At 46.3% G+C, this 27,983-nt stretch overlaps 1 protein-coding gene across 1 annotated transcript in view; it reads right to left on the bottom strand.

Moving 5' to 3' along the window:
- Positions 1-1,392: 1,392 nt before the first annotated feature.
- LOC142586837 (monobin-like) overlaps positions 1,393-27,983 on the bottom strand; it is a 53,157-nt gene continuing 26,566 nt past the window's right edge. Inside the window, exons 4-5 of the mRNA XM_075697704.1 lie at positions 26,425-26,632; positions 1,393-1,660 (exon numbers count right to left, since the gene is read on the bottom strand). Coding sequence (XP_075553819.1) covers positions 1,639-1,660; positions 26,425-26,632 — 230 coding nt within the window. The 3' untranslated portion in view covers positions 1,393-1,638. The remainder of the gene's footprint in view (positions 1,661-26,424; positions 26,633-27,983) is intronic.

Genomic DNA, 27,983 nt, shown 5'->3' with positions numbered 1-27,983 from the left:
CACTCCCCATATATAGTTCCATGCCCCGAACCACTTCCCTTCCTTTTTTTTCTTTTCACCTGACGCCCACTGCAGCTAAAGTTTCTTATGAGGCTTCATATATTCAGAGAAATTTCGTCCTTGGTTGGAAGTAAAGCCCCTTACATTAAAGTACACAGGTGCCCATTTTCTGTCTCGCTTTAGATGGTAACGCGGTATTACACTCCTCCTTTTATTGGCGCTTGACCAAACTGCCCAGACGCTTAATACAAGAATTGACATGAGCAAAATTTAGAGCTCCAAGGGGGGGGGGGCAGAAAAACTAGGGGGGGTCTACAAACTCCCTAGGGGGTGTGTAGGGAAATCACTGGTTAAAGGAATTCTGAACCACCCAACAGGCATGGTCAAAAAACGCAGTCTGCGCATAGAGTACTCTGCTGTGAGCATCTGAGTCAAATTTTACTGTCGTGGGCGGCGCGTGGAGCTCGCAAGAAGAGGCTGAAGTCACCTACTCTCAAACGCTCTCTTTACAACAGAAGCGGGCTCCCCACTCTTTTCTGGAGGCTTTATTTCGTAATGCAGCAGATTCCGATAAGTGGCTGCTATTGGCCAATTGATGACATCAATCAAGAAGGGCGTTCGCATCGATGCGCTTCTTCCTTCATCGATGCGTTCATCATACCTTGCTGGTGAAGCAGCGCACTGACACGGACACAGAGAAGACACACAAGACGACACTCGCTGCTTGTTCGAACATATAAAAGGACTCGTTGTAACGGAAATGAAGTTCAGTAATGTGGAAAGTTGGGCTAGTTGTTGATTGATCATCATACCTTGCTGGTGAAGCAGCGCCCTGACACGGACACAGAGAGTGTCGCCTTGTGTGTCTTCTCTGTGTCCGTGTCAGTGCGCTGCTTCACCAGCAAGGTATGGTGATCAATCACCAAGTAGCCCAACTTTCCACATTACTGAACTTCCTACTGTTACTGAGTGTATTTATTGACGACGCTTAATAAACTGACTGACGTCAGCGGAAATTTGCTTTCGAATTCCGACAACAGTTAGGCACTTCCGCAACAAGCCGACTATTGTCTGTTCACGTTCGGCCCGGCAGCCCGCATAGGGATTCAACATTTGCCTTCTTGCTTATCGGTGTGATAGCCGCCGGGTGTCACTAATTTTCTTATATAATAATAATAATAATAATAATAATAATAATAATAATAATAATAATAATAATAATAATATAAAATTATATAAAGTTGCAGCTTCGAGGATTGACATAGTGTTCATTGTGTCCTACATGTAGAGCTAGTTGTACATTGATTTGCATCTTCTGGCATGTGTTAGGTGGTGGTTATGAAAAGACCACTAAAATTGAGACTATTCAAGGGCGTTCCGTGATATGCGTTAACGGTGGCTGTTATCGTCGGAATAAGAAGGTCAGTGTTGTGTACACATAAAAAAATAGAATACAAGTGTTCCAGGTAACAGTAAGGATGTTTTCACATCCACGCCCAGGTAAACAGTTGTGAAGATGTCCGCACAGATAAGTTTTGTAAAACAATGCTGAATACACCGGCTGTACGTATATTATTAGAGAGCACTTGAACGACTTGGTTCAGGTAAGGCAGTTGAAGAAAACCTGTGCTGTGGCTCCTATTCTCCGAAGGGAAATCCTCTGTAAGAAAGTGAAAAAATTAACCCTTAACAGTGTTCAATAGATTGTTCTGCTTAAGAAGCAAGAGTGAAAACCTGGGGAAGTAGTTTGCTGTGTTTTCACACGACGTGAATTTCTTCAAACACTTGTGTCACTTTTCTAGCCAACAGTAATAATTTGTTCCACATATGTGCATTTTCATAATGCTGCTGAGTCCTTAGGGCCGTGTAATGGCCCTTCCGGGTGCTTTGAGGAGTCCCTTAAACGGTGGGGACAAATTTTGCAGATGCGAAGGGTGCAGCTACAATGAATCATTCACACGAAAATCTGTGTGAAGCGTCTCATATGAAGAGAGCTACAGACGATTACAAGTTACCCTCTTCCATATAGCCACGCATTTTTTCCTCAACTCGTTCGCCGAGTGATCAGGGCTAAGCATTGTCTTCGCGGTCTCGGCGTCATGATGGGACGTCGTGTTTGGACATTCGGCTGTCTTGGAGCCAGCGCATGAAGCCTCCCCGCCAGCCACCTGGCAGTCATTCACTAGCGAGAGCTATCGAAGCAGCGTATCCGGTGTTCTGGTAACCACAGGCGAGCTGGGCGTTCCAGTGGATGGGAGCAGGCGTAAACTAAAGCCCCTCCATACTACTGTTGCTGTCATGAAGGAGCTTTAACGCAGAAGTACGTGAGTGGCCTGATCGGTCTGCATGGTCCAGGCACTTGGTGGCACACAACTTAACCAACCGAAGAAATAATTGATATTGCGCTCACCAAGCGTAAAACATCTGAACCATCTAAAACAACATGTTAACGATTACGTTACTTCCAAATATTCACACTAGGAGCAAAGTAGAATACAGTTAGTTATTGCTATATTAGTTCTGTGTCCGGTTGAGCTCTGTGCCACCAAGTGGCTGCACCGCGCAGACGCTTCACGTTCACGCCTCCGTTCATTCCGTTAAATAGGCAAGCCCAGTCGTGTTACGCTTGCGTTTACTCGAATACGAGACACGCGAAAGACTATACTACTAATACTATTCTACTAATACTAATGTCTCTTTTGGTTGGCTCTTTCGCAACGTAAGCCATGAACGAAATCATCGCCGGCTTGACACTGGATAGATTTATTGAGAAGGCACAGAAATACGTAAGCTTCTTGTGTTAGCCATAACGTCTGACATATACTTCTCGGAAATTGGACAAAGGGTTTAAAAACTATTAAAAAAAACGTGTCTTCTCTTTATATGTAATAAGTAAGAACATAAATGCGCAATTACAATTATATCCTAACTCAAAAGCGTAGCGCAAGTTCCGCAGTGAGTGCTAATTACCGGCGCCGACGTGGACGTTGAAATCTTTAATTTTGCTTGGTTCTTTCTCTTTACCACACCCCATGTCAGGACGCGTAAAATTTATTTTCCTGCTGGTGCCGCAGCGGAGAAGCGGCGCCAAGCAACTTTTGACCAATACGGCTGTGTCGAAGCATGCATAAATACTTTGAAACTATATTTTTAATACGAACGGTATGTTTATATGATGCTTACAAAAAAAACGGGCACGGGAGCTCAGCTGAAAATAAAAAAGTTAGTGACGTTTCACTTCGTGAACGCGGGTGACGCGCGAGTGTATCGCTGCTAAAGCGCACACGAAGCACTCGACACTTGGTATGCCTACACTGTCCGCATCGGTGGTCGCTCTCAAGGCAGTGCTTGCGCGGGTGCACTATATGCAGCAGCCTCCGGAGTAGAACGCTCCCCTTTCGAGACAGTTCACGGGGCCGCGCCAAATGCAGAAGCCGCCGAAGCAGAATGCCCCCACTCGCCTTTCAAGATCGGGCTCGCTTCGTCCCCGCTTTCCTCGCTTGCACGCGCGACCTTGAGCCGCCGTTTTCGGCCCACCGTCGCTCACTTTCACTCGCACATAAAGCACGTGGGTACGATGGTGTCACGAGACGAGCGTGGTACGTCCAGACGCCACGCAGGACCCTCAGCAACTGCCATGGGAGGTCAACCCAGCGCGCCTCCGCATACCCTCCTATTCCGCGACGCTTCGCCTCCTTTCTCCTTCCCGGCTTCGCTCAACGTCACCTAGATTTTCTTCCAGGTGGCATTGCTTTTCCGAGCGCTCTGCGCGATCCTTTGTACCTTACCGGGCGCGCGATTTCCCTCCCTACCTCCAGGCCCCTTCCTCCTCCTGCGCTCTCTTCGTTCCCGGCTTCAAACTTCGTCGATTTCACTGGCGGGTGAAAAATGCGCATAAAGAATGCTTAACAGCTTAAATTTCAGCGACAGAATTCGAGATAGCAGTAATAATCACGGCAGCGGAACCAGGCATGCTTCGGCCAGCACTACTATACCAAAGGATGCTTCGTCACTTTCAAAATATGCTGCTAAAACCAACAGTATCATTTTGCGCTTCCCGAGCGAAACCTGGCACATGAGTTGTGCCAGATAGAACGAATAATAAAATATATCACAACTTTAAAATTCACGAGCACTTTAATAAACGCCCGCAGAAGTCACAATACACGAACTTTTGTGCACACTTCCGGTCAGAAATGTCGACCCAGCTACTGCTGTAGGAACAATAATGGAAGCAATGAACATTTCGCGTGCACCATGCCCAGCACATCCCCCAAGTACTAAGATGTGAAAGTTACCGCCTTATGAACGCCTCCACATGACGCCTAGATATCCGCGTGCCGAAGTTGTAATTGAATTTGAGATGCATTGTTAACGCTTCAGTTTACTCCAGCGTTTTATGTATGCGTGTATTTCGATGAGCTAGCATTACTGAGAAATTACTCTTAGCTTTCAGCAAACTTTCTTTGTGAAATTCGAAGAATACCCCTGTGGAGCTGACATAAATTTGAATTTACCCTAAAGACAGATACTTTATTCGGATATTATATTTTGAGCGAATATCTTAGCCGCTGGAAAAGCTTTTCAAAATGTAAACCGCCATCTATCGCTATTTATATCAACAACTCGCCATCAGCCACCTTACCTAATCCACAGAACAGCAAAACTAGCATACACAGTTTCAGAAATCAGGTGGAACGCTGTGGATGCTCCCCAATGTATCGAAAATGTATTGCTCCGCGTTTTCTCTCAATGCTTCGCTGTTCGCCAATGGCGTTTGCTCGAGCGAGCATGCATCTGCCATGGGCTGCAAAAAAAAAAAAAAAAACACAAAAAAACAAACAAAGCAAAAAATAAAAGATACTGCGTTTTCCGTAATCCAGAGTAGTTGTAAGCTTGAAACGGCAACCGGAAAAGCAGATTCGGTTGAGATGATACTAACCACAATCTTAAATTAGGTGCAGTGCATGTCCGCAACGGCACATCCCACCACACCGCACCACGCCATAGTGTGCAATGGCTCATATGAACGCTCCCCAGCTAGAAGAAGAAAACCGTCTGAAGGAGACACGATGTTAGCGAAAGACGAAGAGAGGCCGAGCGCACTGCCCAGTTAGAAGAAGAAAAGCAACGCGACCAAACGTCCCAATAAATACCGATTCTTGCTCGGCATCAGACGCTTTTTGCGCCACGCCATGCCGCAGCTTGGCGAGCGCAGTAGACGTGCAGCGAATTCGATTGCCCAGAATTGGTCTATAGTTTCCTGTACCTGCCTTTTGAACGTCCGCTATAGGAAATGACAAATAAAACAGAAGTTACTAGAAGTTACTGCTTGAATGATCTTGCGGACAAACATTAGGAAGAACTCGGAAGCAATATTTTTTCAAATTTGCTTGGGACAAACTAGCGTATGTTCTCCAGTACTGTACAAAGTGTGTGGGGGATCTTATTTCGTTCTCGCAACGTGCCCGGATGTTCTCGTTTGAGTTCCTGAACCACGGCTCTGGCTTGTAGGTCAAAGTCACTTGAAGGTCGCCGATAACGGGAGCTAAAAACATTTCATGGTTAAAACAACTCAAAGCAAATTGATCTGAAGCAACGCATTAGCAACCGTACACCCCAGTTTGTTTGCTTCTACAGATTGAAATGTTTAATTCAGTACTAAGCCTATAAAAAGAACAGTTTCGGCCAGTTGCGGTCAAGAAACGTCGAACTATTTCTACGTGTGAACGCAGGCACTGAAAAATGTCTCTAGCCTCCACATCTTGCCGCATGATATCTGTAAAAGAGTATAGTCGGACAGCATATCTACCAGCATGGCTGCTGCTATCGCCCTTATTCAGTATTCACCCACCACTCGTATGCATGCTTCTATAAGCAAAACAAAGAACACGCGGCCACACCGATATCCATCCATGACATTTTCTTTCAGCAACGGACACAATAAAATGAGCGAGCGAACGTTCAATCCACGTGAAAAATACGACGCAGTAGGCATTCTATATCGCCTGCTGTTTTAGTACGTAAAACAAGCATTTAGCACAAGACATTTTTCTGTCGCGTCTCAATAATTACGTTGAGATGTACAACACTGACAAAATATTCTTGCTGCATTGTTTTTCAACATGTCAGCTTTATTTAGTTTGCGTTGTTGGATGGATGGGTGGAAAACTTTATTTGGTCCGGCAAGTGGTGATAATCAACCACTAAGCGGGCCGCTCCCACGTCGGGACCGGAAGGCCAAGCCTCACGGCCACGTCGTGAGCATGCTGGACAGCCCAGAATTGTTCATCCAGGTCCGGGCTGCGAAGTGCAGCCTCCCACGTGGACGCATCTTTGATCGCCGAGCCTTCAATTCTTTCGCAAGACCAGAGCATGTGTTCGAGCGTGGCCAAAGCACCACAATCTTGGCAATAAGGCTCTGTATACGTCTGACAATGATACGAATACAAGTGAGTTCTAATACAGTGTAAAACACTTGCGTTAGCGTTAGCGTGTGACGCAACGCTATCGATAAGATGTGCTGCGCTGCGCTGCACAAATTAGTCATTTAGAATAGCAGAACGAAGCGACGTGCTAACGGGGCTGACACGCAGACACACACGGCGCCATCTCGGTGGCTATTCAAATAGAATAAAGGCGAACACCTCTTTCAAGTGGTTGAGGTCGTAATAGGTCGTGAAGCGCACACGCACTGTACCCAAATCACCGAGCGCACATCACTTGCTTGTCCCGTGGAAAACGTGACCCGTCTCGGTTCGACTTCCGGTCGTATCCTTTGGAGCGGGCGAATGAACGAAAAGCTAGTACAAGCTTCGGCGCCAACGCGACGCGGCTACAGCAAACATGACCAATCGATTTTGTTAAGCCTTCTGCGCTACTAATAGCAAGCGTATCTCTAAAACAACGCTTATTTGTCACCAGTAGGCCGCTATCAGAGCATGACTACACAAATATAAAGCAAATGCGAGCATTAGCGAGGAATGATTGAGCCTATGCCGACGACTCGATGTGTCCGAAGCGGGTGGCTGTCGCATCAACGAGCGCCACCGTGTTGCTCTGCGTAAAGCTCCGTTTGCGTGTATTAGCATGGAATGCTAAAAAAGCGGACGTGCGTAGAAGCCCCAGGAATGTTGACGTGCAGTGTATGCGCAGTGTGGGGCAGGAAACGCTGGCGCTAAGTGCTTGTGTTTGCTGGTGTACCTTATACTAGAACTCTCTCATTTGTTTAACCATACATCATCATCATCATCTTCAGCCTGGTTACGCCCACTGCAGGGCAAAGGCCTCTCCCATACTTCTCCAACAACCCCGGTCATGTACTAATTGTGGCCATGCCGTCCCTGCAAACTTCTTAATCTCATCCGCCCACCTGACTTTCTGCCGCCCCCTGCTACGCTTCCCTTCCCTTGGGATCCAGTCCGTAACCCTTAATGACCATCGGTTATCTTCCCTCCTCATTACATGTCCTGCCCATGCCCATTTCTTTTTCTTGATCTCCAAACAGGCTTACCATACAAAACCATACAACCAGTCTTTATTGCGATAACAATTATATGGACACTCTAGGCGCATTTTTGCTGTCGCCGTGGCCGTAATGTTCTGTATAAATCCCAAGGGTGATAACACCGTCGCCGCGCAATGAATTAATGAATGGATGGATGTGTGATGTTAAGTGGCGCAATGGCCAGGTATCGCCAAAGAGCGTCATGCTAGTGTTAATGAGTTCTAAGTGAACTGGTGAGTACTATGAAGTTGATGTGACGTGGCTGAAAATGGGCTCTGAATAATTGTTGTAAATTGTTTGCAATGTATGTTTAATAAGATTATAGCCATTACTAATGAAGTGTACTATGAGCATTGCGAAAGAATGGTGCAATATACAAAATATGTGAAATGCTAAAGTTGGCTAGGCAGAGCCCTTGAAACACAAGGGCCTAGAGGCAGTTGCTATGCAAAAAGACAATCATAGCGGCATCCTCAGGAAAGAGGATGCACTACGAATTCAATGGGCTTACACCATGTTGCGAAACATCATTCAAGAAAGCAAGGACCGCTTTGGCCTTAAAAAGCGGTTCTTCACTAAGAAACATAGCCGGATGAAGAGGGACACAATAGCGGTATGCAAGAGGAAAATGTTTCATCCTGTCTCTTTCCGCTTCCCGACAGTCCAGGAAGACGGGGAGGATGGTCAACCTGTCACCGCATCTAGCACAGATTGGAGGCTGGTTAACAGTCAAGAGAAAGTTATGAATGCCAAATATGTGTCCTCTTCTGAGTCTAGTGAATAGGAAATCTGTTATTCGTGTTTTCGTATTTGGGGGCCAGAAACCTAATTTCGCCTTAATCACGTGAAGTTCATTGCTCGTTTCAGCATCCCACAAGAGTTGCCAGTGGCTTCGCCGTTTGTTTAGTAGGAAAGGCTTCATGGCTGTGGCAGGTACAGCAGCATGACAAATACCCTGCGATGCTATTCATTTCGCGATTTCGTCAGCAATCAGATTACCCTTGATTACTCTATGGCCGGAAACTCAGCATATTACTACATGTCTACGAGATCAATAAATTTTGCATAAGAGTGTGTAAAGTCCAATATATACAGGATTTCTGTGCTTTTGTGCATACATTAATCGTTTCACAAGACTTAACGAGTCTGTGAATATGATTGCTCTGTGCAGTTTTAATTTGTAATTTTCATTTTTCAATTACAATCTTCATTTGTAATGCGGGTGTTAGGCCTCGTCAGGAGACATCTTAGTCTCCTTTAGCCTCTCCACGCGGACACCATGTATTGTTGTCCGAAATAAAATAAATAAATAAATAAATAAATAAATAAATAAATAAATAAATAAATAAATAAATTATGTTTCACCTCAGACAGCAGTGCACGGGCTTCTGCAGTGAAGATAGTTGTTAGGGGGTTCAATACATCAGATTTAGCATCAGCAGCGTAAGATAGGCAAGCATGTGATTTTGACGCATCTGTGTAGAATTCAGGGCAGGAGTACTTCGGTTGAAGCTCAAGGAAATGCATAGCAATTTCGAGCTGAGGAGCGTGCTTTGTGACCTCTGCATAGGATACACCACATTATATCACATGTCTCTACCAGGGCGGTAGTAGCTTAACTGGAGGCATTAGGCTATGTTCAAGAATTGGCACATCCATTTCTTCGCTAAGTTTTCTCACACGCAGTGAGAAAGGTTGTCTCATAGAGAGTTTGCTACGAAAAAGGGTTGCACAGGTCAAGTCGTTAAAGGTAGTGGCACACGGATGTTTGTGATTAGAGTGCACTTTGAGAAAATAGGTGAAGCTCATGTATGTTCTCTGAAAATAGAGGCAGCAGTCATCTGCTGCTACATATAGACTTTCAATGGGGCTCAATTGACCTAAATGCGCCAGTGGTTACGCCGATACCCAGATTGTGGACCAAATGCGCAATATTTAGCACGCTCGGGGCGGCAGAGTAACAAATCACGGCATTATAGTCCAATCGTGATCGAATTGAGCTCCTGTAAAGATTGAATAAACACTTTCTGTCGCTATCTCATGTTGTGTGGGTTTGGATTTTAAGTAAGTTCGGTGTTTTTAGACATTTCGATTTAAGATATTTTATGTGTGGAATGAAAGTAAGCCGGAAGTCAAGTATAACACCTAGGAATTTGTGCTCTTTGTTCACAGGTTTTTGTTCCCCATATATTTAGACAGTGGGATCTGCAGCAAACCCTGTCTTCTTGGTGAAAAGAACGCAAGAACTTTTGTTGGGTGTAAGGAAGATGACGAACGTGCGCGCAGTCAGCAGCATCGGCACCACCAAGCGCGCAGCAGAGGCTCGAGCTCGGGGACTGTGCTCGGTGCATCGTAGAACCGGCGGTCGCTACGAACCCCAATAAACCTCCTTCATAAGTGGTGGAGGTGCGGGGTAACGTTCTACTCTACCATCCTGGAACTCCGTTCCTGGACGGTACCCTCTGCCATGCCGAACGCCGACCAGCATACTCTTCCATCGCCACCCGTCCCTTGCGCTGGCACCGTTCGCCAACGGGAGCCTCCTATCTTCAGCGGAACCGACGGCAACGACATTGAAGAGTGGCTGTCGTCCTACGAATGGGTGAGCATTCACAACAAATGGACTGACTCGGACAAGCTGGCTTACGTATCATTCTACCTCGCGGGCGTGGCCAGTCTCTGGTTCAGAAATCATGAAAGAGATATCCGAACGCGGTCGGCGCTCAAGACGTCGATTACAGAAGTATTTGACCGACCCGCCGTCAGGAAATTTCGAGCCGAGCAGCGTTTTCGTACACGCGCACAGGACACGGGTGAGACATTCACCAGCTATATAGAAGACGTTCTCGATTTGTGCAGGCGCGTGAACGCTGCCATGACAGAAGCGGTAAAGATCAAGCACGTCACGAAACGAATCGACGATTTCGCGTTCCAAATGCTTCTGGCCAAGGACCCGCGCACTGTTGGCGACGTCATCGGCTTGTGCCAGAGCTATGATGAATTGCGTAAGCAGGGAGCTCTGACAAGGCGACATCCCACACCAAATGCGGCATCACTCTGCAGCCTTACCACCGGCCCAGCACAAGCCTCCCTGATAACGCAAATCAAGGATTTCGTCCTCGAAGAAGTAGCACGACAGCTATCTCTGGTGTCCGCCACTCAGGAGTCTGCCAGCACTCTGCCGTCTCATATTCGTAACGTGATCCATGAAGAGGTCGCGGAAGCGCTGCCGGCTGTTCACCAGCAGGATGTCGTGACTACACCAGTCACTTATGCTACATTTCCTGCAATGGCCCCTCGCACTGTGCCCGTGCGTCGTTTCCAGCAGCATGTGCACCGCCCTCCCCTTCCCAACCCCTGGACCACCACTGCCGTCGCTCACCCGTGGCGTACGCCGGACAATAGCCCTATATGCTTCGCATGTAGGGATCCCGGTCATGTCGCAAGGTTCTGCCGCCGCCGATTGCAGGCGTTCGATGACGATAGCCGAGCGTCCTATGTGCCGCCTGATGCAAATGCGCCTTACGAACCCTTCGACCCATCACCAGCTCGCTCCCAGACTGATCGCCGTCCTCGCTTCGAACGCCTCCGGTCACCCTCCCCACGTCGTCGATCGCTTTCCCCTATGCGTCGACGACCCATCTCTAACAAAGAGGGAAACTAGACGACGCAGTTCCCGAGGCAAGAACTGCGCAAGTGTCGACACGCCGAAGTCCTCCTCCTTTACCTGTCAATGTCATTGATGTGTTTATCGAAGATGTCGCTACAGTCACCTTAGTCGATACCGGTGCCGCTATTTCAGTTATGGATGCCATGTTATGCCTTTCGCTTTGTAAAGTGACGACGTATCCGTCTGGATTGTCGCTCCGAACGGCGAGTGCTCAACCCACTCACCCTACCGCTGCTTGCACTGCCCGTGTGATCATACAGGACGTTTTGTACACCATTGAATTCATAGTTCTTTCATCGTGCTCCCACGCCGTTATTCTAGGATGGCATTTTCTCTCACGCCACAATGCCATCATCAATTGCGCTCGGGCTGAGATTGAACTTTTCCACCTTGGTGACCTGGCCTCGGTCGATGCTCATCCTGCCGTGATGCTCATTGTCGTGATAGAAGACACCTGTATGGCCCCGTGCTCTTCAGCATTCGTACCAGTTTTCTGTAGCACCATATCCGATGGGACGGTCTTCTTCATGCCCTCTCATCACTTTGTTACCCGAAAAGCGCTTCCTTTGCCCTTTGCAGCTCTTGACCTTGCCGCCGGTGTGAGCACGATGCCCATTTACAATCATCTTTCATCGCCGCTATCACTGTGCCGCCGCGAATGCCTTGGTTACGTCGAGTCGGTCGATTCAACACGAATTGTCTCCGTCCTCGACGAAGTGTCTTCTACTGCCGCCCATGAACTGAGTGCCCTATCCGTACCAGACTCAACATCGACTGGTGTGTTCCGCCCATTCATCGCCGAAAATCTGACGCCTTCGCTGCGATCTCAACTTGTCGCAACCCTTCAGTACTTCCGCCTTTCTTTCGACGTTGCGCAAACCTCTCTTGGCCGTGCATCGACAGTAAAGCATTACATCGACACTGGCACTCACTCACCCCTGCGACAAAGACCATGTCGCGTGTCCGCTACGGAATGTCGCGGCATTGGAGACCAAGTCAATGACATGCTCCGTCGAGGCGTCATTCAACCTTCGCAAAGACCATGAGCCTCTCCTGTGGTCGTCGTCGCAAAGAAAGACGGTTTCCGCTTCTGTGTTGACTTTCGACGGTTGGACAAGATCACGTTGAACGACGTCTACCCATTACCACGCATCGATGATGCTCTGAAGTGTTTGCAGGGAGCCGCGTTCTTTTCTTCGCTGGATTTACGGTCAGACTAGTGGCAGGTTTCGATGGCCGAGGCCGATCGCCCAAAAGCTGCTTTTGTTACATCAGACGGCTTGTATGAATACACCGTCATGCCTTTCGGACTTTGCAACGCACCTGCTACGTTCGAAAGAATGATGGATAATGTTCTGCGTGGCCTCAAATGGAAAATATGTCTTTGCTACCTTGACGACATTGTGGTGTTCGCCCCTGATTTCCCAACACACCTGCTCCGCCTCCAGCACATACTCACCTGCTTGACCAACGCCTGGTTGCAACTTAACTTGAAGAAGTGTCGATTTGCTGTTCGTCGGCTAAAAATTTTAGGCCATGTCGTGTCAAAGGAGGGCATTCGCGCGGATCCCGAGAAGCTACATGCTGTTACTGCGTTCCCAAAACCAACTACTATGAAAAAGCTACGCAGTTTTATCGGCCTCTGCTCGTACTTCCGGCGATTCGTTCGGAACTTTGCGTCAATTATATCGCCTCTCACGCAGCTGCTTGGTGGCGCTAGAGATCTCTCATCATGGTCTCCAGAGTGTGTCGATGCCTTCACAACCTTGCCCCGTCTTCACACGACGCCATCCATTCTTCGCCATTTTGACCCACAAGCGCCAACCGAAATCCATACCGATGCAAGCGGAGTAGGCCTTGGCGCTGTGTTGGCACAGCGTCAACCTGGCCACCCAGGATACGTCGTCGCATACGCGAGTCGCACGTTAACCAAGGCGGAGACCAATTACTGCGTTATAGAAAAGGAGTGTTTGGCCATTGTGTGGGCACTTGGCAAATTTCGCCCATATTTATACGGCCGATCTTTTGACGTAGTGATCGACCACCACGCACTATGTTGGCTGTCGACGCTCAAAGATCCATCGGGCCGCCTTGCCTGCTGGGCATTGCGAATCCAAGAATACGACATCCGCGTGGTGTACTGTTCCTGGCGAAAACACTCTGACGCTCACACGCTATCCCGGTCACCGCTTCCCCCGAAGGCCAGACACGACTCCCCCTGCGAGTGTACATTATCCTCTCTGGACGTTGACACTAGCGCTGCTGCACAGCGTAATGATCCCTGGACTGCATCTCTGCCCGACCTTCTCTCGGATACGTCGAAAGTTCCAGCGTCACTTACGCTTCGGTGCCAAGTGCCTCATTTTGCGATTCGCGACCAGGTACTATATCGACGCAACTATGCCCCAGAGGGACGAATCTGGTTACTCGTCATTCCGAGAATCTTGCGATCAGAGCTCTGCTCCTCGTTCCACGTGGACCCTCAGTGTGGCCATGCGGGAGTTTTCAAGACCTACGAAAGACTTCGACACCGCTATTATTGGTAGGGAATGTATAATTTTGTTCGAAAATTTTTCCGCTCTTGTCATGAGTGCCAACGCCGGAAAGCGCCACCGCACAACTCCGCCGGTGAACTCCAGCTTTTACAATGCCCATCACGACGCTTTGATCGCGTGGGCATAGATCTCTACGGGCCACTTCCGTTGACTGCTGCCGGCAACAGGTGGATAATCGTTGCGGTAGACCATTTAACCCGTTAATCAGAAACTGCTGCTATACTAAATGCTACAGCACAGGAGGTCGCCAATTTCCTACTTCGCCGTTTTCTCCTTCGTCATGGAGGTCCACGTGAACGTTTAAGCGATAGAGGCCGCGCCTTCTTATCTGAAGTCATCGAAAAACTGCTTGCTGAATGCGCTATTGTCCATCGTAATGGCACTGCTTATCACCCACAGACTAATGGTACGACGGAACGCTTTAATGGAACACTTGGTGACATGCTCACCATGTATGTCTCACCTGATCACTCTAATTGGGACCTAGTTCTTCCGTTTGTCACCTACGCCTACAACACCGCGACTCAGGCTACTACCGGATTCTCACCCTTTTACCTTCTTTACGGCCGTCATCCTTCGCGCACCATCGACACCCTTCTGCCCTACAGGCCGAGCCCACCCAAATGCCTGCCGATCTCGGAAGCCTCCAGACAAGCAGAGGAATGTCGCCAGCTTGGCCGCCGATTCACCTTGGGTCGACTAGGACCGCCAAAAAGCCGCTCATAATGCCCAGAACTCGACTCCCACTTTTCTCCCGGGCGCTCTCGTCTTGTTGTTAGTGCCACACCGCACGCCTGGGCTCGCTTCAAAACTCCTTCCGATGTACGACGGTCCATACCGCGTTCTCGAGAGAACATCACCCGTTAATTACCTGGTTGAGCCGCTAACGCCGCTGTCCGACATGCGACGTCGTAACCGCGAAGTCGTTCACGTTCAGTGTCCCAAGCCGTATCACAATTCTACCATCCTTCCATAAAACTAAGTCGCCAGGATGACTCCTTTATTTCCGCGGGGCCATTGTAAGGAAGATGAGGAACGTGCGCGCAGTCAGCAGCATCGGCAGCATCAAGCGCGCAGCAGAGGCTCGAGCTCGGGGACTGTGCTCGGTGCATCGTAGAACCGGCGGTCGCTACGAACCCCAATAAACCTCCTTTATATGGGGTTCACTTTGAACCAGTTTTTGTCTGCCCACTTGGAAACATTGTTCAAGCACTGTTTTACTTGCCTCTGCAACACTGCAATGTTGCAGGATATGAAACTTATTTGTATGTAGTCTAGACGTAATCAAAATAGCTGGTAGTAATGATGTATGAAGCGTGTTCACCTCAACGACAAAGAGGGTGCAACTGAGAGCGCCCCCTTCGGGTACCCCAGTTTCCTGTATGAATGTACGCGACAGTGCATTATTTATTTTCACCCGAAATGTGTGGTTGTGTAGGTAGCTTTCTACAATGTTTAACATATTGCCGCTGATACCCAGCGCCGATAGGTCAAGCAGGATTCCGTACCGCCAAGTTGTATCGTACGCCTTTTCCATGTCAAGAGACACAGTGAAGGATTGTTTATGCACGAAGGAGTCGCGAATGTTTGCTTCGATGCGCACGAGGTGGTCGGTTGTAGGTCGCTCTTCCGTGAAGCCACATTGAAATCGGTGAATTATTTTGCTGGGCTCTAGTAAATGAGCAAGACGGATATCGATCATTTTCTCAAAAAGTTTACAAAGGCAGCTCGCAAGCGCTGTAGGACAGTAGCTGGTCAGCAATGATCTATCTTTGCCGTGCTTCAAAAGAGGAATCCCAATAGCTTCTTTTCATTTAGATGGAAGATGCCCAGCAGCCTAAATAGTATGGAAAAGTGTGAGTAGCGTGATTTGTGTGTCGGAGTACAGGGGCTTAAGAATATAATACGGGATTCTATCAGGGCCCAGTGCAGGACTCTGATATACTGATAAGGAAGCTTTAAGTTCAGCGATGGTAAAAGGACGATTATAAGGATCGTTTGGGATACATTTCCGACTCAGTGGTTTAAGTTCTTCTATTTCTTTATGTTTCAGATATTTCTCCGAATAGTGAGTGGAGCTAGACACGCCCTCGAAGTGGTCACCGCGGGCGTCGGTCTGGTCTTCCAACTTGTTTCCTTCTTCATGAAGCAGGGGTAATGGATGGATTTATTGTCCCTTACGTCGCCTTAGCCCGTGCCATACTTTTGCCACCTGTGTGTACGAGTTAATGCCAGGCAGGAACCTCTCTCACCTTGTCTTCTTAGCTTGCCATCGCGTTCTTCTTCCCTGCGATTTAATGTTTTTACATGCTATCAACTTTTCTTTGGTTGGGAATCGGTGCAATATAGCCCACGCTTTATTATGTTTTTTCCGCGCCTCCTTGCACTCGTTATTCTACCACGGAACTTGTCTTTTGGATGAGCTGCCGCTTGACTGTGGAATGAAGTTATTCGCTGCTTCGATGATAAAAGCCGTAAAATACGCTACAGCGTCGTTAATACTAAAATCAGTGATAAAATCTCGTGATAGGTGGGTGGATTCCTTAAAATGGACCCAGTGGGCAAAAGCTAGCTTCCACCGAGGCAGATGTGGAGGGCATTCATGTGGTACAATTAAGTTTAAAAGTACAGGAAAATGGTCACTTCCATAAGGATTTTTAATAAAGCTCCATTCTGAGTAAGTGATAAGAGCTGCCGAGCCAATAGATCAGACTATAGAAGAATGTGAATTGTGATGCATATTATAACAGGGTCGGTTCGTTTTTATTGAACAGACATGCACCCGTGTTTACTAAAAAGTTCTCTAGCAATCGACCTCTCGCGTCGCATAGTGAGTCTAAGGCAAAGCTGCGCACGGCTAGGCTGCGCACGTTTAGACGCGGGAGGGTCCAAACCTCGCGTGCTCAGGTACGTGATGTCGCAACACATCAAACGCCTGCTCACGCCGACGCCCCTTCGGGGCAGCGTCACCTTGCGCCGAACGCTGTATGTGCGAGTGAAAGGGTGCAAGGGTGAGGCGGTGATCACGACTCCACCTCGCGCACCCGAGACAGTAAAGCGGGAAGGAAGCGCGCTGTTTTCTGTCGCGAGCATGGCACAGGGGTAGGGTAGGTGGGGGGAAGGTTGCAATTCAGCAGTAACTGCATCTGGCGCGCCTAACGCGGTCGCGCAGGCTTTATGTTGAAGGCGATCTGCTTTGGGAACAGACGGCTTGTAACTTTGCGTGTGCTGTGTTCTCACCGCTCAGTTTGCGTTGAAGCGATATACAGTACGAAGGCCATTTCACTCGTGGCTTCTGCTGCGCTTCCTCACGCCAGCGTTTTGACAGCAATTGTCCGCGATCATCGAGTGTGATATGTGCATGTTTCCCTGTGTGCGCTGACACCACGCTAGTGAATTTAGTTACCACGGGAATGATTATACGGCCTATAAAAGCACTATCTTTACTTCCCATGGCTTCGAACTAATTTGTTATCGTAATCGATGCTTCAGCTTTCGGGAGAAAGTGCAACTTTTTTATCTGTAAGAAACAATTTTTTGTACCAAGGGACAGTCTGACTTTTATTTTTAGATGACATCTTAAAACAAGAGGGTGAACATCTGTTTTTAGCCTAAGAAAGAAATATAGCCCCCATCATGCAGACATTGGATCGCTGCTGTTGTAGTCAGCGGATGAAAGCAGTGCATGAAACGAACTCATGACATTCGATTTCCAATCAGATTTCGCTTTCGTCTTCATGGCGCAGACATGCGTATGGGCTATATTGCGCACTTTTGGTTCGCACCGGTTCTAACACTGGAAGCGAGAACCGATCGAGAACGCGGAAACCACAGTGCTCATATGGGTTTTGAATGAACAGCACTAATACTGGAGCTGCGATTTTGCAACACAAATGCGACGCGTTTTTGCGCAGACAACTGTGGGGTTATATACTGAAGTGAAAGTTACCTTTAACCTTAACGCGAAATTCAAGTATGAATAAGAAATTCTTGGAGCACTTAGTTTAGGTAAAGACGCACGTTTCCTCTAGGGGAGGCTTGGCACATGTTTCTGACACGAAGCGTGCTCTTTCTGACACTACTACTGTTAGAGCGGATGCTGAAGGGTCCAAAGAGTCCTTAAAGTGGTTTCCTTGAGAGTAGGCCATGCAGAGATAATCGGTGCTCGTTATTCGCTGGACGATGACGATGATTGTTGCCTGTAAAGGCCTGAATAGCTACATAGCGACAATCACCGAGCCTATATACAGCACCCTCGCATATACGTCGTAGGAAAGATGGCAGACGCAGTCAATGTTTTCTTCTGCTTTAGTATCCCTTATGAATATAAGCATTCAAAATGCAGTGCGCGATTTTTGCATATATTACTTCTTATGGCTCGCTAGATGAAAAATGTTTCGTGCTGCATTGCTTCCCCTTGTCTAACTTGCGCATGCTTTTAACATTTGTAAACTTGGCTCACGCAAAGTGCGTCTCCTGTTTCAACTTTATTTCAGTTATCCATTATTTTTAATGATGATGATAATGTAGTGTTTTGTGGCGCAAGGGCGAGTATGACCAAAGAACTCCAGGCCAGTGTTGAATGAGTTTGAAGTCAAGCGATGAATTACGAGAAGTGGTATGACGGGGCAGTAAAGTGAGTGAAAAATATATGTGGTAAAATTAAGGAAATTAATAATGAAGTGTGGTATTGACAGATAAAATATATTGCGAAAGAATGATGATCACCACTGCAATCACCACCGCCTTAACAGAGCCCTTGAAACACAAGGACCTAATCGTGATCCAATGAGGATTTTGTGAAGATTCATTCAACACTTCTTGTCGCTGCCCTATGAGAGAGAGAAAACAAAAAGATTATTAATGAGCACAAGGATGGCTTGATTTGCGGAGTGGTTCCCCCTTCACGGGAATTCATGTGCCGTCTTGGCTGCGAACACCCGCTCAACCAATATGACCTGGTCCGATAGGTGGGAGCTGGGCAGCAGCGTCTTTCACTGCTCCTGGAGTTGGGCGCAGGGGGTACAGGAAGCAAGTACAGATTTTGTTTGCAATCTATGATGATATGTGGTGTTTACTGGCGCAAGAGCAAGCTGTGACAAAGGAGCGCCATGACATACGGTAACAAATTTTCTATTTTGTGTGAAATTAATTATTTAGTGACAAGTGGAAGATATACCATGACTGCATACGGGCCTAAAAACAATCATCCATAAGTTACGTAAAAGACTGTATATGAGTATTAAAATCATGAAAATGGCTAATGGTATGTGCGATGGGCATAAAAGTTTCATTAACAAGGCATGATACAAGAAGATCTATACAAAAGCACCAGTGCTTCAAGATTCCTTGAAGTGAAGGACTCAGAGACGAGTGCTCTGAAAACATTGCATTGCATCAGCCTACCAGGCGAGGCTGTGTTACAGATAACCAGGCTAAATGATTTCTATGTTGTCGACGTCTGCTAGGAAACTTTAGTACCCTTTAAAAATCAAAAAGTGCCTCGTGGCTCAGGAATAGTGCAGGGCGAAGGGGAATTCGCTTAGGATATGCGGGATGAAAGTACTTTTTACGATGTAATTCTATTTCAAAGCACTGGAAAAGGACATGGAGGACATTAAGAACGTCACCGCACCTATGACAAGTCGGGGGATCACTTCCAGTGAGGAGGTAGGGGTGTGTTCCATGGGGATGTCCTATCCTTAACCTTCACAGAAGCACTTCTTTGTGTCTTGCTATTTTCGCGCATATCCATCTCCCTATTCTCGCTTTGATCACTTTGAGCTTATATGAAACTTCGTCATCCCAATGTGTTTGTTAATATTTGCTTAGCTCATGGCGCGAGAAAAGCTTCAGGCAAGTGGTCGGTACAGGTATGTGTCTGTCTGTATATACTGAAAACCTACCGAAGCAGCACTCTCATCGGCAGTCACATTGCCTTTTAATGCCCCTATCACCAGGTACCAATATACTATGATCCATTGGTTGTCCATGTAGGCTGAGAATAACAAGTCATATTGTTAATGGTAAATTGAATTCTTGGGTTTTCGTACACTCATTAGAGCTCTAATGACGCTCCATCTGTAAACAGAATCGCTTTTGTAATATTCATTTTCTTTATGTGTTCCACTGTCGAGAGGATTATATTTGCTTCCTCCGTAAAAATACTTCTATGCGGATTTAGTGCACCAGACGGTAATAAGGATGGTCCCAGAGCTGCGTAAGCAATAACAGCAGGATACTTAGAAGCATCCGTATAAAATGCAGTGCAGGAAAACTCAGGAGCTACCGGGCACCTGATGCAGGATGTGCATCAGGTGCCCGTTTTTAAATATCTACAAGACATGTCACATTGGATGGTCTACCGCTCCCAAGGCGGTGGAAGCCCAGTAGCAGGCATTAGGACATTCTCTAGAAGAGGGACACCTGTTTCTTCTGACAGCGCTTCTAATCGGAGGGACAGAGGAGACTTAGTGGCTGGACGTTCGTTAGATTCAACCATTCGTTAGATTCAACGTACAGGCTTCGCAGTGCTATTGGAGGAATTAGCGGCCAGCAAATGGCATATAATAGGGCTCAGTCAAGTTAGGAGGACAAAAGAAGCATATACAGTGCTAAAAAGCGGGCACACCCTGTGCTACCAGGGCTTAGCGGAGACACGAGAACTAGAAGTCGGATTCCTGATTAATAAGAACATAGCTGGTAACATACAGGAATCCTATAGCATTAACGATAGGGTGGCAGGTCTTGTTGTGAAACTTAATAAGACGTACAAAGTGAAGGTCGTACAGGCCTACGCCCCTACATCCAGTCATGAAGACAAGGAAGACGAAAGCTTCTATGAAGACGTAGAATCGGCAATGGGCAAAGTGAAAACAAAATACACTACACTGATGGGCGACTTAATGCCAGGGTAGGCAAGAAGCAGACTGGAGACAAGTCAGTAGGAGAATATGGCATAGGCTCTAGGAATAGCAGGGGCGAGTTATTAGTAGAGTTTGCGGAACGGAATAATATGCGGATAATGAATACCTTCTTCCGCAAGCGGGATAGCCGAAAGTGGACGTGGAGGAGCCCGAACGGCGAGACTAGAAATGAAATAGACTTCATACCCTGCGCTAACCCTGGCATCATACAAGATGTGGACGTGCTCAGCAAGGTGCGCTGCAGTGACCATAGGATGGCAAGAACTCGAATTAGCCTAGACCTGAGGGGGGAACGGAAGAACCTGGTACATAAGATTCCGAACAATGAGTTAGCGGTAAGAGGGAAAATAGAGGAATTCCAGATTAAGCTACAGAACAGGTATTCGGCTTTAACTCAGGAAGAGGAACTTAGTGTTGAAGCAAAGAACGACAATCTTGTGGGCATCATTAAGGAATGTGCAATAGAAGTCGGTGGTAACTCCGTTAGAAAGGATACCAGTAAGCTATCGCAGGAGACGAAAGATCTGATTATGAAACGCCAGTATATGAAAGCCTCTAAACCTACAGCTATATAAGAACTGCCAGAACTTTCCAATTAATCAACCAGCGTAAGACAGCTGACATAAAGAAGTATGATATGGATAGAATTGAACATGCTCTCAGGAACGAAGGAGGCTTAAAAGCAGTGAAGAAGAAACTAGGAATAGGCAAGAATCAGATTTATGCTTTAAGAGACAAAGCCGGCTATATCATTACTAATATGAATGAGATAGTTCAAGTGGCTGATGAGTTCTATAGAGATTTATACAGTACCAGTGGCACCCACGACGATAATGGAAGAGAGAATAGTTAGGAGAAATTTGACATCCCACAAGTAACGGCCAAATAAGTAAGGAAAGCGTTGGGAGCTCTGCAAAGGAGGAAGGCACCTGGGGAGGATGAAGTTACAGCAGATTTGTTGAAGAATGGTGGGCAGATTGTTCTAGAAAAACTGGCCTCCATGTATACGCAATACTCGAACGTACTGGAACCTTGGAAGAACGCCAACATAATTTTATTCCATAAGAATGTGGTCGCCAAACACTTTCGAAATTATAGACCGACCACCTTACTGTCCGTTGCCTACAAAGTACTTACTTATGTAATCGCCAATATAATCAGGAAGGCCTTAGACTTCTGTCAACCAAAGGAGCAGGCAGGATTTCGTAAAGGCTACTCAACAATAGACCATATTCACACTATCAATCAGGTGATAGAGAAATGTGCGGAATATAACCAACCCTTATATATAGCTTTCAATGATTACGGAAAAGCGTTTTATTCAGTCAGAACCTCCGCATTCATGGAAAAATTACGGAATTTGTGTGTTGACGAGGCATATGTAAAAATAGTGACAGATATCTATAGCGGCTCCAGAGGCACCGTAGTCCTACATAACGAAAGCAAAAAAATCCCAATAAAGAAAGGCGTTAGGCAGGGAGATACGATCTCTCCTATGCTATTCACAGCGTGTTTACAGGAGGTATTCAGAGACCTGGATTTGGAAGAATTGCGGATATGAGTTAATGGAGAATACCTTAGTAACTTGCGATTCGCTGATGATATTGCCTTGCTTAGTAAATCAGGGGACCAATTGCAATGCACGCTCGCTGACCTGGAGAGGCAAAGCAGAAGGGTGGTTCTAAAGATTAATCTGCAGAAAACTAAAGTAACGTTTGACAGACTCGGAAAAGAATAGCAGTTCACTAGAGATAGCGAGACACTAGAAGTGGTAAAGGATTACATCTACTTAGGGAAGGTAGTGACCGTGGATCTGGATCATGAGGCTGAAATAATCGGAATAAGAATGGGCTGGGGTGCGTTTGGCAGGCATTTTCACATTATGAACAGCAGGTTGCCATTATCCCTCAAGAGAAAAGCGTATAACAGCGTATAACAGTACTCACCTACGGCGCAGAAACCTAGAGGCTTGCGAAAAGGTTTCTACTTAAATTGAGGACGACGCAACGAGATATGGAAAGAAGAATGATAAGTGTAACGTTAAGGGATAAGAAGAGAGCAGATTGGGTGAGAGAACAAACGCGAGGTAGTGGCATCTTTCTTGAAATTAAGAAAAAGAAATGGGCATGGGCATGACATGTAATGAGGAGGGAAGATAACCGATGGTCATTAAGGGTTAGGGACTGGATTCCAAGAGAAGAGAAGCGTAGCTGGGGGCGGCAGAAAGTTAGGTGGGGGCATGAGATTAAGAAGTTTGCAGGGACAACATGGCCACAATTAGCACATGACCGGGTAGTTGGAGAAATATGGGAGAGAACTTTGCCCTACAGTGGGCGTAGCCAGGCTGAAGATGATGACAGGTATCGCACAGGGCTAGTCCGGAAGGCGCCTGCAGCAAGGTGGATGCCTAAGTGTCAGATAGGATGTAAAATATTTAAAGCAGTATGGCTCCGTAGTGAAGACGTAATAATATTAGACTTTTGTACTAGGGTATAAACATTTGCTGTCGCTACCCCAGGATGTGAGTGACAAGAGCTTCAGCAGATTCTTTCAAGAGTTTCAGCCCTGGTGGCATGGCCGCGGCCGCACTCTTTGTAGAACGGGAACGTGCCGGAATCTCCTCTCACGCATCGCATCAGGATACTTTGCGGTATGAAGAAATATTGCGCGCTTTCGCGCTTCCTGGAAGGAAATGTTTTCCTCTACTTTGAGTGCGATTACATCCTTTTCATCCTGCCATGCAGGACAGGTTCTAGAGTAGGCTGCATGTGCAAGTTCACAGTTCGGACAGTGGAATGCGTCATTGCAGTAATCTGGAGGGTGATCCTGGATGCTGCAGTTCGCACAGGTTTATCGGCCCCAGCATGTTTGTTAAACGTGACCATACCTCTGACACTTGAAAGATCTCCGAGGATTCGGGATGTGTGGTCGGACTCGGTCTTTAGTGTATCCTTATTTTAAAGATTCTGAAAGATTTCTGAAGATTTAAAGATGACGACGTTTAGTTGGGATTTCTTTGTTCTCCCGTTTGATTACGATTCTTTTTACTATGACAACATTCTACTCCTTCTAGCCCTCTGGGAGCTCTTCCTTGGTCAGGTTCAACAGATCATCGTCGGAAATTACTCCTCTCCTTGTATTCATTAATCGATGGAGAGTCACTGTTAGGTTCAAACCACCGAATGAGACTAGATTTCAAAATTTGTCTAGTTGCTGCTTATAGCGGACCTGAAGCGAGAGGTTGCCACTCGCCATCTTTGTAACTTTGTAGTCGGGACCAATTGTTTTGGTGAGACTTTTCGGAACTGAACGGTGACATCAGTCTGTGTTTTAGGGGTTTCAATATGTATGACGTGAAATCGTGTGAACGTTTCGTTGCGTTGTCCAAAAAACTGCAATACTCCATCGGTGCGCCCTCTTTCGCTAACGGGGCGATCAGGCAGACGGGGGAAGGACGATGAATCCATTAACAGATGTTTAATTTCGCTGGCTATGCGAGCCACCCACCACCGAGTCCAACTAGGGGACGCGACGAGACCCGAAGGAGGCGCAGACGCTATCTGTACATAGCTACAAAAACCTAATGTAATAGATACAACGTTGGATAAACTATAGCAGGTTGGGCCTTGCTACCTGGAAAACTGGAAGCAAAACGAAGTGAAGAGAATACAGGAGAAGTGGAAAGTGAGAGAAAAAGACAATCGTTTGAAGGAGAGAAAAACAAGAAAAGGCAACTACCGCTTTCCCCCGGGTGGGTCAGTCCGGGGGTGATGTCTACATGAAGCCGAGCCCAAACAAGAGTGTTGTATCCGCCCAAGGGCCGCAAAGGTCCAAACTCCCGGCACCGGCTCAACCCCCCAGGGTCCCCCTTTCCCCTGACACGGCTAAGCCGCGCACGGGTAGACGTATTTTGTTTCAAATTATTGAAATTATAAAAAAATTTTCTTCGGCGGCACTCCTGACTATAATACAAGGAAAACGTGGGCAAGAAATAACAAAATTGTCTACTTCACAAAGAAAAGGTTCTGCTATCGCAGAAATTGAGTTCTAAGCTGAAGTAATCACAGAAGTCTGCTGTCTTTTTTCCCTTGGTTTCTATCTGTCACACATTAGTTCCTTTGAATGAACTGTCCTCGATACAATGTTCTGTGGTGTTTGAGTTTAACCTCCGCCCCCCCCCCCCCCGCCACCCTGAAATGCATTATCAAACTCTATTCGAAGCAATGAACCTTCGATTGATTTTGATAAATGCAGTTTCTCAATTTTCTCATCTACGAAACTATATCTAAAACAAGCTATCAAGATGTGTTTTAATAGAGGCAGCAACACCCGCCGTGGTTGCTCAGTGGCTATGGTGTTGGGCTGTTGAGCACGAGGTCGCGGGATCGAATCCCGGCCACGGCGGCCGCATTTCGATGGGGGCGAAATGCGAAAACACCCGTGTGCTTAGATTTAGGTGCACGTTAAAGAACCCCAGGTGGTCGAAATTTCCGGAGTCCTCCACTACGGCGTGCCTCATAATCAGAAAGTGGTTTTGGCACGTAAAACCCCAAATATTATTATTATTAGAGGCAGCAAGTTTGAATGTGCCAGTGGCAGATATTTGTGTTCGTTCCTGCATCCAACACAGGTTGTGTAGGATCCGTAGTCAGGAAAGGGTGTAATCTTTCCGACAGATAGAAATTACGTCACGCATCAGGCCACCATCAGGACTGTTTAACAGGATCGTCTGAATTATTTGTGCGCCATCATGGCTACAATCCAATAACTTATTATACTAAGGCAGGAAAGCTTTCTACAATAAGAAACTTTCAGCTTTCAGCTAATCGGTAACCGCCATTCTTTATATATACCAGAGCGCAAGAGAGATAAGGAGGAGTAAGGTATATCAGCTTGAGGTCAGCAATATCATGCTCATCTCGCCGCTTCGTGCCGTTAGGAATCACTCACTGGCTGGTCAGTCGACGTTCGCGCGGTGCTTTTAAAGAATCCCTCTCCCCTATCCCCTATATTAGTGATAGTGGAGAAGCTTTCGTAAAAACATTGTGGTGCTATGAGAGCTTGAATTCTACTTTGTTGGCATTTCCTGATGAACGGACGGCCTGTTACATAAGATAGCCTTGTCTCAGCTGGTAGGTAACATATGACCTTTACTGCTCATTCCGCGTTGCGATACTAATTAGGAATTGGTAACAAATTGACCAAGCTATTTATTGCGCATACATTAATCGTCCACTATACAATAAAAGGAGTGCAAAATAAAAAGTACACCTACAAAAATGCTCATACTTATGCAGCGTTGGATAACCCCTCATAACTGATTCACGATATTGGAAGCTTACAGTACGTTCGGGCACCTTGGTTCGTTCTCTTGCTACACAGCGTGAGAAAAATTTTAGGGAAGCATTAATGCTGCATAGCCAATTCGGAAGGATGACCTGGTCGCCAAATGCCGCCGGGAGACCAAGGTAGTAATATTAGATTTCATAAAAAATTGGTAGGCGAGAAAAATTACACCGAGACGAGAAGTTTGCCAAGTTTGCGCTGAGTTTCATTTTCGCATTGTTAGCATTGGGGCTGTAATTCAACAGCACAGAGAGAACAAAATTATTTTTAATAACACTTCTATAGAATCAGGTTGAACGAGATAGGTTTTCTTAATGACGGAGCGTATTGCAATTTGGAAAAAGTGAACTTTTATATTCCGGACATGGCGCATGATGGTTATTCATGTCATAATGAACTTGTTATTATGAGAAAACTTACTCGCATTCCATGATACACATCGACAGGCTGGTGAAAAAGTTTGAGTCTGGTGGTACTGAAGGTCCACAGAATTTAAAAGACTTGCAAGTCCTCGTACTGATGTCATAGTAGAACGCATCCATTTCGTAATGATGTCCCCAGCCTCCTTTCTTTTGTCCGCCGCATCCGCTAGGAGGAGGAGGCACTGCACAGAATGCAGCTGCTTCACCTGCATAGTTGTAACGCAGAAATGGATATAATTGATTCGAAGACTCTGCTGTTGGCGAATGCTGACTTCGTTGAAAATGGTGAAATGGAGTTGCAAACGATGTAATATTGCTACGTAATTAGACAACAGTACTTGAGCTTTACTAGGTACTGTAACTAGATGTAGATGATGGCTGCTCGGTGAGCGGAAGCTCCAGATCTTCTGTGATAGAAAATAATGGTTCGTACATGTGTTATAATGTTGACAAAGAAAGCGCCAATAGCATAGAGCTTTAGAGTTCTGTTTAGAGTTGCGAGAGCGCAAGTGAAACCGGCTAGAGTTGAGAATACACGCTCGATTTGGGGTCCACAGCTAACTTCGCGATCATCTACCTACATAGCTGTACGAAACACACTGTGCAGCTTTTAATTTGCTTCATGCTTTACCCTTCGTGTTTTGTTTGTACAGTCATGGACAGCCTGAGCTGAAACAAAATAACAGCAGCAAAGAGATGCCGGTAGCGTGGCGAAGGCGCGAGAACAGAAAGCTGTGACAAGATAAAACATGTTTAGGAGACTGCGCTTCTTCTGATCTTCGTTTAACAAATGTTTTACCTCATTACAACTTCTGCAAATCCTGACAATAGGAGGACGCGCTCATTAGAAGCACTAGCGGCGGGGCTTCCTCATCCTTATTTTCTTACTTAAACATTGTTTTAAATTTCCCCTGTGAGCACCGTGCACATGGACAATATATTTAGATATACACAAAGGAGAAAGTTCACTATATTTTGAAAGAGATAGAGGTAGCCAATTAAAAATTCTTTGTAAATGTATGGATAGATTATGCCTAGAGAACGAATATGTTGCTGTATGTTCACCACGCTTCCAAGTACATTGCGTGCTTTTTTGAACACGAAAAAAACCTATAGACTTCAGTGACCCCTTCGGAAGAGTCTTTTATCAACGACGTGTGAAATACACGTGAATGTTGTGTGTCTCAGTATTGCTTCTCTTTCCAGTAAGCAATGCTAACGACTAAAAAAATGAAATATTTCTGATAATTTACAGCGTTTATTAGGGATGGAAAGATCAGCATTTGCATGCAAAGCTCACAACTATATACAGGGTGTCCCGATTAACTATCATGCCCCAATATTAAAAAAAGAGCAATGGGTTGCTCGAAGAAAACCTATAGTGCATATTGTTTACAGTACACTGGAGTAGGTGCCAGTAGTTTTTTTCGTTACTGAGATTTAATTAGGCAATTGTAATTAATTATGTAAGTGTAGACGTGTTATCCGAATTATCAAAGTGTCAATGAGGCATTTGAAGTCATAGTACTAATTGCACACTAATTTTTCCGACTGACA

This window comes from Dermacentor variabilis, chromosome 7 (assembly GCF_050947875.1).
Source record: "Dermacentor variabilis isolate Ectoservices chromosome 7, ASM5094787v1, whole genome shotgun sequence".
NCBI classification, from domain to species: Eukaryota; Metazoa; Arthropoda; class Arachnida; order Ixodida; family Ixodidae; genus Dermacentor; species Dermacentor variabilis.
This window is presented reverse-complemented; position numbering and strand designations above follow the sequence as displayed.